This window comes from Neopelma chrysocephalum, unplaced genomic scaffold (genome assembly GCF_003984885.1).
Source record: "Neopelma chrysocephalum unplaced genomic scaffold, ASM398488v2 Primary Assembly neopelma1_23, whole genome shotgun sequence".
NCBI lineage: Eukaryota > Metazoa > Chordata > Aves > Passeriformes > Pipridae > Neopelma > Neopelma chrysocephalum.
Genome location: NW_020897691.1, coordinates 984,228 through 996,523, shown reverse-complemented (window position 1 = coordinate 996,523; position 12,296 = coordinate 984,228). Strand labels below are relative to the sequence as shown.

At 36.0% G+C, this 12,296-nt stretch overlaps 1 protein-coding gene across 1 annotated transcript in view; it reads right to left on the bottom strand.

Moving 5' to 3' along the window:
• ADSS (adenylosuccinate synthase) overlaps positions 1 to 12,296 on the bottom strand; it is a 39,434-nt gene that overhangs the window by 14,793 nt on the left and 12,345 nt on the right. Inside the window, exons 2-5 of the mRNA XM_027683884.1 lie at positions 7,950 to 8,052; positions 5,422 to 5,490; positions 4,053 to 4,103; positions 1,767 to 1,833 (exon numbers count right to left, since the gene is read on the bottom strand). Coding sequence (XP_027539685.1) covers positions 1,767 to 1,833; positions 4,053 to 4,103; positions 5,422 to 5,490; positions 7,950 to 8,052 — 290 coding nt within the window. The remainder of the gene's footprint in view (positions 1 to 1,766; positions 1,834 to 4,052; positions 4,104 to 5,421; positions 5,491 to 7,949; positions 8,053 to 12,296) is intronic.

Sequence of the window (12,296 nt, the reverse complement as noted above, 5' to 3'; positions counted from 1 at the left end):
CCAGGATATTGTGGATTAAATAACTAACTCTAGCCTCCACCCCAATTCATACCCTCCACAGAGAATCTTTTTAAGGAGGAGTAGTTTCCATTTATTTTGTTTCATTAAGACACATCAATTAATAAAAAAGTTAAGCTGTCAGAAGACTGTATTTACAGAAGTTATAACAATTGTATAAGCAGAAGGTACTGCATTAGATTACCTTTTCTATAACCTTTCTGCAAGGAAAACTACATGAGCCTTACTTGCGACTGGTTTTGAGCTACATTTGAACAGGTAAAAGCATTCAGTTAAAATAAAAAATAAACTTACCTCTTACAATGTTCAAAGTGTTAGACACAAAAGAATTTAAACACCAGATATGCTATGTAGTCAAATCCACATAAAGACATAATAGCAGGCTATTTCAATTCCTCACCCCCAACAAACAGGAGACAATCTTTTGATAATCCATGATAGCCTGTTCTTAGCCAGCCTGCAGTACTACTCTCCCCACTACAATCACATAGACAGCCTTAAAATTTAGGAGGAAATAGAGAAGAGTTTTAACAAGTTTGAAAACGGTATGATTGTTGCAGAAGAACTCCACAGAAAGAAGAAATAGAGAATTTTTAAGAGTGACTTGAGTTTCTTAGCTTTGAATGCAGCTTTTTTTTCCTGGGTTTCTTTAAAGAAAAACCTAATTGGGCTTTCTCTGACAATCAATAACACTAACCAACAAAGTAGTACCTTCTCTCAAGTAGTTCATTGATTGACAGTATTTTTAATTGCAAATATTGTCATACAGCAATTTTGGCTTTCACTCCATCAATATTCAAGAATAGCTGATACATACATACTGACTCATTAAAAAAAGTATATTCTTCCATATACATATATATGTGTGTGTGTGTTCTTCCTGTTTGCTTTTTAATTCCTAAAATAACAGGTAAGGAGACAGCTGGTACAGCAAAGTCAAGTGTGAAAATGACCCAGTGTAAAAATAACTGACAATTATCACTCAATAGCAGCCTGAGTGAAGTAAGATACACCCAAACCAGACACTCTCTTAAAGGTTATCATTGTAGATGATACCTTTTACAGGTAAGGATGTCGGAACTACTCTTCATCCACACAATACCTCTTTTTGCAAGTTTGTCTAAGTTTACAGGTATCTGAGAAGTTTATAGTGCTACCATTACTTTCCAGCTGTAGACACATCACTGTTAATTCTGCCAGCTTTTTCCCCAACCCCAAGAACTTGTGAGCTACTTAGAAAGCACAAGTTAAAAACATAGCAGATAGTTTCTGAAAGCTTCAAAAGCTTCAGAAAGTCAGTAGCAGCCTGTAGTAGACAATGTGAACATTTACTTGCACTTCTAACAATAAAGCATTGTGAGATACTAAATTAGTTATACAAGAGACCTTTCAGTTATTTGGAGATGACAGAAGTGTCCTTCAATCTTCATAACAATAAATATATTTTTACAGAAACCAATACCTCTAATAAACAAAACATTTGGAAGCGGGAACTCTTTTTAGAAAGCAAATTAAGAATTAGGAACTTTTTCATAAGACAAAATATCAAGATAAAACTCTTTAATTAAGAATATAATCTTTCACTAGCCCGTGGAAGACTAAAATGTAAGAAATGATCCCTGCATTTTCCACATTGAAGAGTTACATGGATAATTAATATTTTTTAACTCAAACAATAACAGATATTCAATGCATTAAATCATGTTTGCACTAAGTCATCTCACATTTGACAAAATAAAACTACCTACTTCTTTCCTGCTTGTTCCTGCCTCTGTTGTTCTTGGATGCCATCAGCAGCTTGGTGGAAATCAAACACTAAGAAAATAAATAAGTTGAAAATTTGTGTGAAACAAATTACTATATTATTAATGATTTCTTCAAATCAACTCCAGCCTATTTTTTTAACAATGTGGAAAAATAATATACACAATGAAGAGAGGCAAATAAAATGAGAAGAGTATTTTTCTCCTCTTTTACAAGTTACATTTTTTCACAGGGAAGAGTTCTAAGGTTTTTCAGATACTTTCTTTAAAAGTGTTTATTTTGTAGAATACTTGCAGACTGAGTATGCACATCCCACAGAATAACTAAGCCATTTCAGCTTTGTAGTAGCCCAAAAGATTATATGGATTACAAAAAACCATGCAGTAGAAAAAATCCTGGAAACAGATTGTAGTAAAAAAGGTCATACTGCTGAAATTTAGGTGGAAACTTAAAGTGAACATTCTCACTTATTCTAAAGATTTCTTAAACCATTTTATTTTTATGTTTTAGATGACATCAATTAAAACACATCTGGAAATAACAAAAGCTCCCACCAACATCTGTTATGATAACAGAGGTCATCTTCATAAGGCCCGATTTTTCTTTTAATGCATTACATTGTTATTAGTTACAAAGATTATGCAAAGTATCTCTTGCATCAAGTCTTTGTCTACCATAAAAGCCAAAAAACCCCCAACAAAAATCCCAAAGCTTACAAGACTCATGTCAAATACAAACATCTGTGCACAGTATACAGGTGAACAGAAGCCAGCTTAATTTTCTTAAGTGCTATCCTCCTGAAAGTTAAAACCTAATGTACACATTACACAGGAAAGACTGAAAACTTACAAGAAACAGAGTCATTTAATAAGTACTCTAGTCTCTCTACAAGTGTGGTTTTCCTGTTTGTCTTATCAATTTGTTTTTGTGTTTATTTCCACACATTCCCGTATTGTAAAGGATTATGTTATGCCCAGCAGCTTGAACCTATCTTTGGTTGATCCTCTGTAATAAACTAATTATTCACAGATCAACAACAGCCCTTTTAGAGAAGACATTTTTATCATGACAACAGATCTTCAGATTGCCATCAAAACTTCCTAAACAGAGGCATTCTGAGAGTTCATTTCTGTTAAGAGGCTGAACAATTATGAATGACAGTCAGTTACTAATCCTTTTTACTCACAATTTGTTTAGTGATAAAAACTTCCCAGTATTGCTATTGCAATATAATCACTGCAGAAGAAAGTTTTTCTAATAATCAAGCAAGTTCCAAGTAATTCACCTACAGTGATTCTACTATCAGAAAATATATTGGTAACTTATATACAGTTACTAACTATTCCAAACTCATTAGTTACTCCAAAGTAAAAACATTTACTGTGAAATAACATGTTCACTCACTAAGCTACGCCAGAGTTGTTTAAGAAAACAACACAAAAAAAACCCCAAAGAAAGCAAAACCAAAAGCAAAACCTTTTTTCGGTGTTATAAGCTTTTATCTCATACAGTCCTTAACAGTTTGCACTTTTAGAAAATGACTACCAGAGCAGCAATAATGTTATAATATCCAAAGAACTAATTTAAAGGATGAATCCACGTAATAAAGATGTGTTAGGAGTGGTACAGGAAGAGTCTCTGAAGCTCTGCATTAGTGGATTGGACTCTAAACACTATTTTACTCCAGGCTCTGAACTGCAGTGCTGTCTGGAGCATAGCCTGGAATCAGTGCTTGACTGATGAGCTCCTTGTGAGGAAGGCAGTCATTCTCTCCATCCCTACAGAGTCCTTACCATAAAATCTCCTTTCAGAAGCATGTGGCAATTTCCTTGGTAGGGAGACCACTAGTTTGAACTCAAACCTGGTCATGTTTTTTCCCCAACAGAAACGTTGCTGTAAGCAACACTGCTTTTGCATCAAAAGGGTAAATGAATCCTTCAGTCAATTCACTTCTGAATGCTTTCTGACTGCTTCTAATCTTTGACTTACAAAGTGAACCTGCTTTCCTGGCTAGGTGATGCTTATGGAATAGGATTAAAGAGTCCCTAGAATATAAAACTGGGAGGGTCCTGAGTGAGGAACAGTTTTTTCTGGGACTTTCAATAAACCAAAGCAGCCCACAGAGACTTAATCCAAAGAAAAGTACAAACTTATGTAAAGAAATGGCTAAAAATGGTCACACTTTTACTGCCACAGAAAGTTCAGAGAAACCAGAGATTAATTAAAAAAAAAAAAATCAACAGAAAACCAAACCCCAAACAGGAACTTACCAATATGAGCCCTGTCAGAAATTATTAGTCTTTTCTCCCAGCCTTCTAGCCCTTAAAAGACAAAATTAAATAGTTGAAATTATGTTTTGTATAGCGTTTTTGTCTTCTGATGTATAAAGTATAAATGCTTTTCATGTTTAGTCTTCAGTCAATCTATTTAAAGACTAAGCAATCACATTGCAGAGTGAAAAAAAAAAAGTAATTTCAGTAATTAAAACTTGGCATGAACCTATAAAGCTGAGAAAATCAGGCTTATTCTGAAGAAGAATTCAAGCTATTCTACTAATTCCTCAATTCTAGCAAACAATTAGTAGCTTTTTTGATTTTGAATAATCTAGACTACTGCTTTACCTCACTTACAATAGACTGCTGCCAAGCACAGCAATAGACATAACACAAAGTATCCAAAAACTGAGTTCTGAATCAAGAAGTGATTACCACAGCACTTGTTTACATTAACAAGGTCAAAGTGTACACCAATATTGTAAGAGGTAAAACAACTCTGAACAGATTAACACACTTAAAGAAGTTGTTTCACTTCTTAAATTCACTTTTTTAAGCAAAGAAAAATGTCTGTAGATAATTTGTATTTAGTGATGCCTTAAACCCCAATGGTTTTCTTATTTTTTTACCTTATAAGTTTTATAGGTAATAGAAGTAGATTTTAGAAACCCTTTCTCCCTCCTCCCTGTAGTACCCCTTAGTTTATACATTCCTTAATCCTCTCACCCCATTCCATACCCCCATATCAACCCTATTCCCATATCCGGTAGAAGATGTTTAGTCTCTTAGTCAAGGCAAGCCTGTCTTGTTTGGAGAACGCCTGTATCTTGGCCTAAACCGCAGGACAGAGTCAAGGAACTGTGTGACTCTGCTCTCTGTACCCCGAAGTTGATAAAGAATGATGAAGAGGGGGTCCCAAAAGGCCCCCCGACCCAATTCCAGGAGGTGGGCCAGGGGGTGGACCAGGCCAAAAGTTAGAGGATGGACACACTTGGGATTGGCCAGATATTGTTATAAATGTAACATCTCGGGCACAGCCCGGGGCGCGCGTCGTGTAACATCTTTTGCCTTGGCATAATTAAATCCTTTCTTATCTCACCCCAGCTTACGGCTCCTAGATTTTTTTCTTAGCACCAGCTGAGCAGGCATCATTAGAATATATTCTGAAGTTCTACAGAGACTTCTTTTATCTGTCTTGCCATGAGGGCCATGAAACTTCTAGCAAGACTCCTGCCAGTAAGCAGCAACTAAAGGGAGTTATGGAAACACACATTGTATATAACCTCAACAGAGGCATCCTCCATCTAAATTTTTTGAAGAATGCCCCACCAACTATTTTAAAGGTAGTAACTTAAAATTTTCTCACCTTTTCCTTTCTTTAAGTTTTTTTCAGCTTCTTCGAAGAGTCCTGGCAAATGAATTACAACGCCATTTCCTGAAGAAAACCATTACATTACATTAATTTAATGCATTGTTGAGGATGGGAAAAAATATTTCAAACAGCTCAAAGACACTTCATGTTTTATGTGCAGAGTATTTTACTTAAGTTTTTAAACTTTCAAGATAACACAATTTTTTTTCTTAGGAATTTGTCTAGAAGACAGATTTACTCCTTTCTACAGGCACTGAATCTTTTTAATAAACTCAACTAAACTTTCAATTTAAAGGAGAACAAACAGTAACAAAATCGTGGGACAGTCTGAAATGCAACTTCCTCTTCCTCATCTAAAATTAACTTCCTGCTTTATACTTCACTTTAATAACTCTATTGTTTTTTAAAAGCTTAGCACATTTCTATGATCATTATAAACACTAGCATCCCCTCAGGCTGTGTTCCTTCTTCAACAGAGACGAGATATTCTGTATATAGAGCTGGGGTTGTTAACAGACTAGCAAAAATAACAGAGGAAAAAGATCTGTCGACAGCAAGCTCACCTTCCTATAGCCATGACATTGCTCAGAAAAAGACTACTAGATCATACAATTAACCGGCATCACTGAGTGCCTAAGGAGGAGCATTCCCATATGGCAAAACTGAACCATCTTAAGATCATGGCAAACTCAGTAGATCCAAAGCTACCAGTATAACATCTAGGTAAAAAAGGGACCTGCCGTTCAAAACTATTTGCATATCACCTAATTTCACAAAGATAAAAGCATTCTAAGCATCAAAATACAAAGTACTTTAAGACTTCTTCACTAAAACCTTCATGGTGCAGTCCTAACCAATGGGAATACTTTATTATAATACTCCAATTATTTTGCCCTTGCCATTTTTTGAACCCATAAGCTCTTTCACTGGAATCCTAAGTTGTTTTTTTCCCCCAAAAGAGACTTTAAACACATCTTTTTTTACTGTTTTCAAGCAATAACCTCCTTAAGAAACATAACACAGTAACATATCAAAAAAGAACAGAAGTACTATCTGCCTCAGCCCTCAAAACCAGAAACAGTTAACATCCCAAACTTCCCTTCATCAGCAGGAATCTATTTCCATGCCCATTGACTCAGTTTCTATAGAAGTATTAAGAAGGGCTTTTCATGGCTAGGCTTTGCGAAAGAAGATTTGGGGAAGGCTCTATCCACATTTGTTACAAGCACGCTGGTGGCTAATGAGGCCAATACGAGATAGAAATGTCCGATTGCAAAAGGCACAACAGAAAGACTCCTTAGGTGGTATATTCTGCAAGGCATGGTTCTTTCTGCGTTAGGAAGGGCAAGTTGATCCAAAACTATCCCATTAGCAAGTTACAATATAACAGCTGAAAAGAGGCAATTAACCACCAAATCCCATCAAGTACAGAGTTAGTGATGGCTGAGAGTATACAGTCGCTACAAGCTGGACTGTTTATGAATCGAGTAACTTGTGACAGAGACTCTGGAGTTGCTGTTTAGCAAATGGTCAATACTGTCAATGATCACTTGCTCTTGGCACATGTACCAAGCTGAGAGGCAAGACCAGAGTCTCAAAGCAATGAGGTGTAGGAAGAAGGGACAGGAAGAGCATGGCAATAGAGTCCTGATTTGGACAACTACATGTGTAAGGGACAGGAGTTCTGGATATTAAAAAAGCAAGATGAAAGTGTTGTGAGGTCATAGCCTTTAGTGACCCAGAGATCCACCTTCTTAGTGAAACAGCACTCAAGCACATAGACAGTTATAATGCTGTGTACACATTTTATATTTATCTTCATTTTTAGAAGGAAATTGTATGGGCCATGCAGCATTATTAAGGTTGGTCATACAAGCAATCCAAAGGAAGAAAAAACCAAACATGTAGGATTGGAAACAGGATTCCAAGACAAGGAGGGGGGTAAGTAGTTTTGTAGGGACAACAGACTGAACAGTCTAAATCCCCCTACATGAAGAAAACAGATCATAGATCCTGACATCACCTAGTACTGCCACTGCCCTAAAGTTCTAATGTATTCTCCAGAGATGATTTCTTGGTAAGAACTCTACAGTGAGGAAGTCTTTTAGAGTCAGCATTCATTTCACAATTCAATGGAAAAAAAGAGGAAAGATCTACGTTTCAAAAAGTACCAGTAGGTCCTTAGCAGGCCTAAAGATTTAAACAGAGAGGAGATATTGGGAGAATAAAATAAATAATTGGTAGAGAAAATAAGAGGGAATGGGAGAATGAAGATATCCTGGGCGGCTAGCTGTTTGTATCGATAGATAAGAACAAAGATGAACTATCCAAGACAATACAAGAAGTTTCCGTAATCCAAACTTCACAAATGAGTTAGGGCAGTATTAGGATGATAGTAGAACAGTTCAAGCCTATGAAAAACTGAAGAAAAAGAATCCTTATCCTCTATGTCCTCAGATACATTATTTTAATGTCAGAAGACTGTAACTACAGTACTCTATCTTTTAGAGATATCCACTTACCAATGAATGCAGTGACTCTTGGATTGATGATCCCACTTGGCAGAAGGTGAAAGTCATACTCCACAGCATCCACAACCACAGTATGCCCTGCATTATTGCCTCCCTGAGCGGGAGGGAGAGAGGGGAGAAAAAAAAGTGTTAATAGTTTTTGACACTAAAGGCAAATGAACATAGTATAAAGATGGAATAAACTTGTTCCAGCTCCAATTCCACATTTTCATTTCTGTTACTGATAAATGATCTTTCAGAGATTTCCTTTTCCCAGGAAGTTAGCTGAACTTTTTATGTCAAACCAGACAATTTCAACATCAGTATTATCTGCCATATAGACTTTGCACAGTGTTTTGGTTCATCAAAGGTACGAAAGCTTGGAATAACATTAAAATGTTTCTAAAAATTATTGGACAGAAGCATGAATATTCTAGAACATGCAGTCATTTCTGAAAGCCATCATCAGTTTCATTAGCTTCCTGTTACAGTTACGGAAAGTGTTGAAAGTGGAACTGCAACCTTAGCCAAGTAAAAAAAAAAACAAATCCCCAATTAAACTCTATAAAACCATTCAGTTATTGGGAAAGATAAGTCTAGTTGTTTGGCAACATGCAGGCTTGTTGTTCTAAATTTTGGGTTCAGTCTTTTGAGTGCTTTTGTATGAACAGTAACCAGCAAAGTCAACTAGTTCATTCTATACCTACTATGTGATGAGAGAGGTTATGTAACAGTACAAGTCAATTTTACCTTAAGTGTTTTGTTTATGGAGAGAATCTAGAAGCAACTATGACTTTGTGGGTTTGTAAGTTACCAGAAACCATTTACATCAAACCAACACTTAACATTTCTAGCTCTTTTCATTACCACAGAGAAAGTATTAAGAGATTTGTTAAAGTGTGAAATATGTCTAAAATACCAAAAGAAGCTTGTGACCAAGTCTTAAAGAGGGTCAAGAAAGGCTTATGAAACTAAAAAGATTACAAAACAGTTACCAAATATCCCCAGATCTTGTTTATTGTACTTTTGAAAATAAGCTTATACTCTCTTGTGACCCTGTCATTTGTGCAAGTTAAGGTTACATACAAAATGGTTCTGTCTGTCATAACCACAGGAACATCCTTTACAGGCACCTTGTACCAGAAATAAACCAACTGCTTCAAAGAAGGAAACCTGAAAGGAAAGACTTTTAAACTAAGCTGCCTTTCAGCACAAGACAAACTGAAGAAAAGCATTATATGATAAGAAGACAAATTATATGAAGTATTAATCCATGGAGTTATAAATTTGAAATATTATAGAATATTGTCTCACATAAGATCTTTTCTAAGCAATGAACTCAACAGCTACTCACTACTTCTACAATGTTTACAAAGCACGAATCCAATACATAAAGCCACAAATAGACAATAGTTGTAGATATCAAACATTTGTGCCAGTACATAAACACACATGACATAGGTTTTTTCCATGTAGTGAACATTACCTGGAAGCAGCTGTAAAGATTTTTGGATGCAGATTTTCACTGCAAGTGATCTGACTCAAGAAGAGAATGACAAATTTTTGATTCACAACATGTAAAACATATTGAATGTAAACAAAAAACAGGCCTTTCAAGTTTCTTCTTTTAAGAAAATAATAAATGTTCAGGAATAATCCTCCTCCTCTTGCTTCCATTTTTTCTACTCAATAGTAGCTCTAAGAGAGATTATTTCTACCACTCTACAAATGTATCTTTGATTTTAAAGGATGTTAGCTAGCTACATTAGCAGGTAGATCATTTACAACTATTTTTGAAATGAAGTGTTGATACTCCTCAGCTACTACAAGTTACTCCAAAACTAGATATTATTCTGAGAACTATTAAGTCATATAGTAGTTTTTCTAAGTAACAAGAGACATTGGTTTTCTACTCAGTGTTTGAGAATCTAAGCAAAACCTTTCCTGGTGAAGAACAATTATGCACTAAAGTAGCATTTACATTTAAGTACATCTGCTGAATGTGGTAGTTACCTTCTTTCACATCAGATTCCTTCAAATTATTCCTTTCTATTAGATCCACTTTTATTATCAGTCTAGTTAATATCAGTTTAACATGAACACCGAAGCACTTTAGACAAAAATTCAATAGATAGGTCTAAGTACAACACTGAACTACTGAGGTATTAGTAATTTACATGGGAAGACAAGTCCAAAGTCTCCCACTGCAGCATAAATAAACCAGACTAACCCATAAGCAATACTAAGATTAGTAAATTCATTTGAAATTCTCTACAAGCTGGATGAGTTAATGTTTTGCTTCTCAATTTAAAAAAAAAAATGGCTCTCTAGTGTCATGAATGTCAAATAAAGAAAAAATGGTCACTGTAGAGATTAGATCATGATCAACAATAAATTCTTAGTATCAAAGTTTGCCAAGCTACTGGAGCCATTCAGACGTGGTAATTTAAAGTTCAGCAGTCACATGTGCTTGAATAAGGTGTACAGCATGCAGCCTCTGACTCTGCTAATCACGAGAACATAGCTCCTGACTTTTGGTGGTGTCAAGATTTCTTCTTTGCACTGCTGAGTGATGCAAACGTGTGTTGGTTCCATGCTCACTGAAAAATACTCCACTGTTAAACAGAATAAAAATGGCATTTTACCTTTTAAACCTTGAACTACTCACACAGCAGCATTCACGATTCATCTAGAAGTAAGGTAGCTGTATTTACTTCTGCATGTTTACTGTGAGCATTCTACTTTAAGAGATTTTGCTAGAGACTAATGTAGAAAGTGTGTGATGAATCACCTTCTGAACATGCTCTTAGGCCATACTAATACCTGAAGGTTTCCAAAAGCTTATTTTCAGATTAGACTCAAATTTGAATCTCAGAATTTAGTTGTTTATAATGTTAGGATGCCAACAACAGGAAAAGATTCAATCCCAAAAGTGCTATTGATAGCAGCTGTCTGGAAGAATATTAAGTCAGTCCATGCCCTGCTTTGGATGTCATTCTGCCAAAATGTGCCATTTTGAAAAATATTTTTAATTTTAAATGCTACTTTAAGAGACCATTAAAATAACAGCATGTCATGAACTCAGTTTTCAAAATTCTTCTGCTGATTTACAGGTAAGCTCTACCCTAACCACAGAAGTGCAAGCATATGAATTGTAATATATTAAAATAATGGTTCACACTGCACACTTTACAGTGAACTTGCAGTGAAGTGTACACAAGTTGTGTGCTCAGACATTGCTCAACATGGGTTTGGTAAACAATTCTAATAACAGAAATCTGAACTCAGAGTTCTAGTGGTGGTCAGATGAAGGGGAGGGTTGTTGTTGGGTTATGAGGTTTGAGTTTGTTTTGGGTTGTTTTTTTACTCCTCCAAAAACTGATGTTAATAACTCCAGCTGTAAACTGGAGTTTTACAGGATAACTCTGAGGATAACTCCAGCTGTAAAACTGATGAAGTTGCTCCTGGTTTCTTTGCTTTTCATCTGGATTCCTCACTCCTTCTCCCTCAAACTAAACCAAATGGGACCAGTTAGGTCATTCAAACTAACTTTGATTCAAATGTTTAAACATTATTAATGGAGAACTAACTGTGGAATTTATTTTCACTATTAGTTAAACAAAGTTAATGCTCAAATGATCTTCAATACCTTGCATAAAGCTTTTGCCAGAGGGAAATTAAGACATACAAGTCATTTCTTGAGGCTGGCAGTATTCCCTAGTTCACTAAATAAAATGATCAGTTTACCACATCTCAGTAACTTCATAGGTACCAAAGCAACAGAAGTTCTCTCCCATAAATGGGAGAGAAAAAACTGAAACACCTGTGCGCAAACACAAACAGAGAGGAAAAGTGTGCAGCAAGACCAAAAGATGCTGCTGCTCAGTCTGGAATACACTACATACATGTAGCAGTGGCTCCTTCTGCCTTTCGCCCTGCACAACAAGACTTCCTTCAGCTGAGCCAACACCTGTGCCATGGCCAAGATACTCACTCATGAGGGCAAGGCAGCTCTGGATTCAGCTTCAAATAGATGGATTGCACAAAAGGATAGAGGGGAAATGATGACTTCTTATATCTGAGAGGTACAAGAAGGCCGCAGTAGCACTCTGAACAAAGAGCTTCTTTACTAGGATGCTTTCTTCCCATTCCGCAGAATGGTAGCAGAATTCAGAATGCAGGCTGTGAAGGACATCAGGCAGCCTAGACTTTGCCAGAGGAAGAGAAATAATATTGTGCAGGTATAGAAAAACTGGAAAAATTAATTAAGAAGTAAAGGTAATCAATACAATGAAATAGCATGATATAGTCAGCAATGTCTAACAGACTCAAGACTTTGCTTGCATGGTACTGCAATGC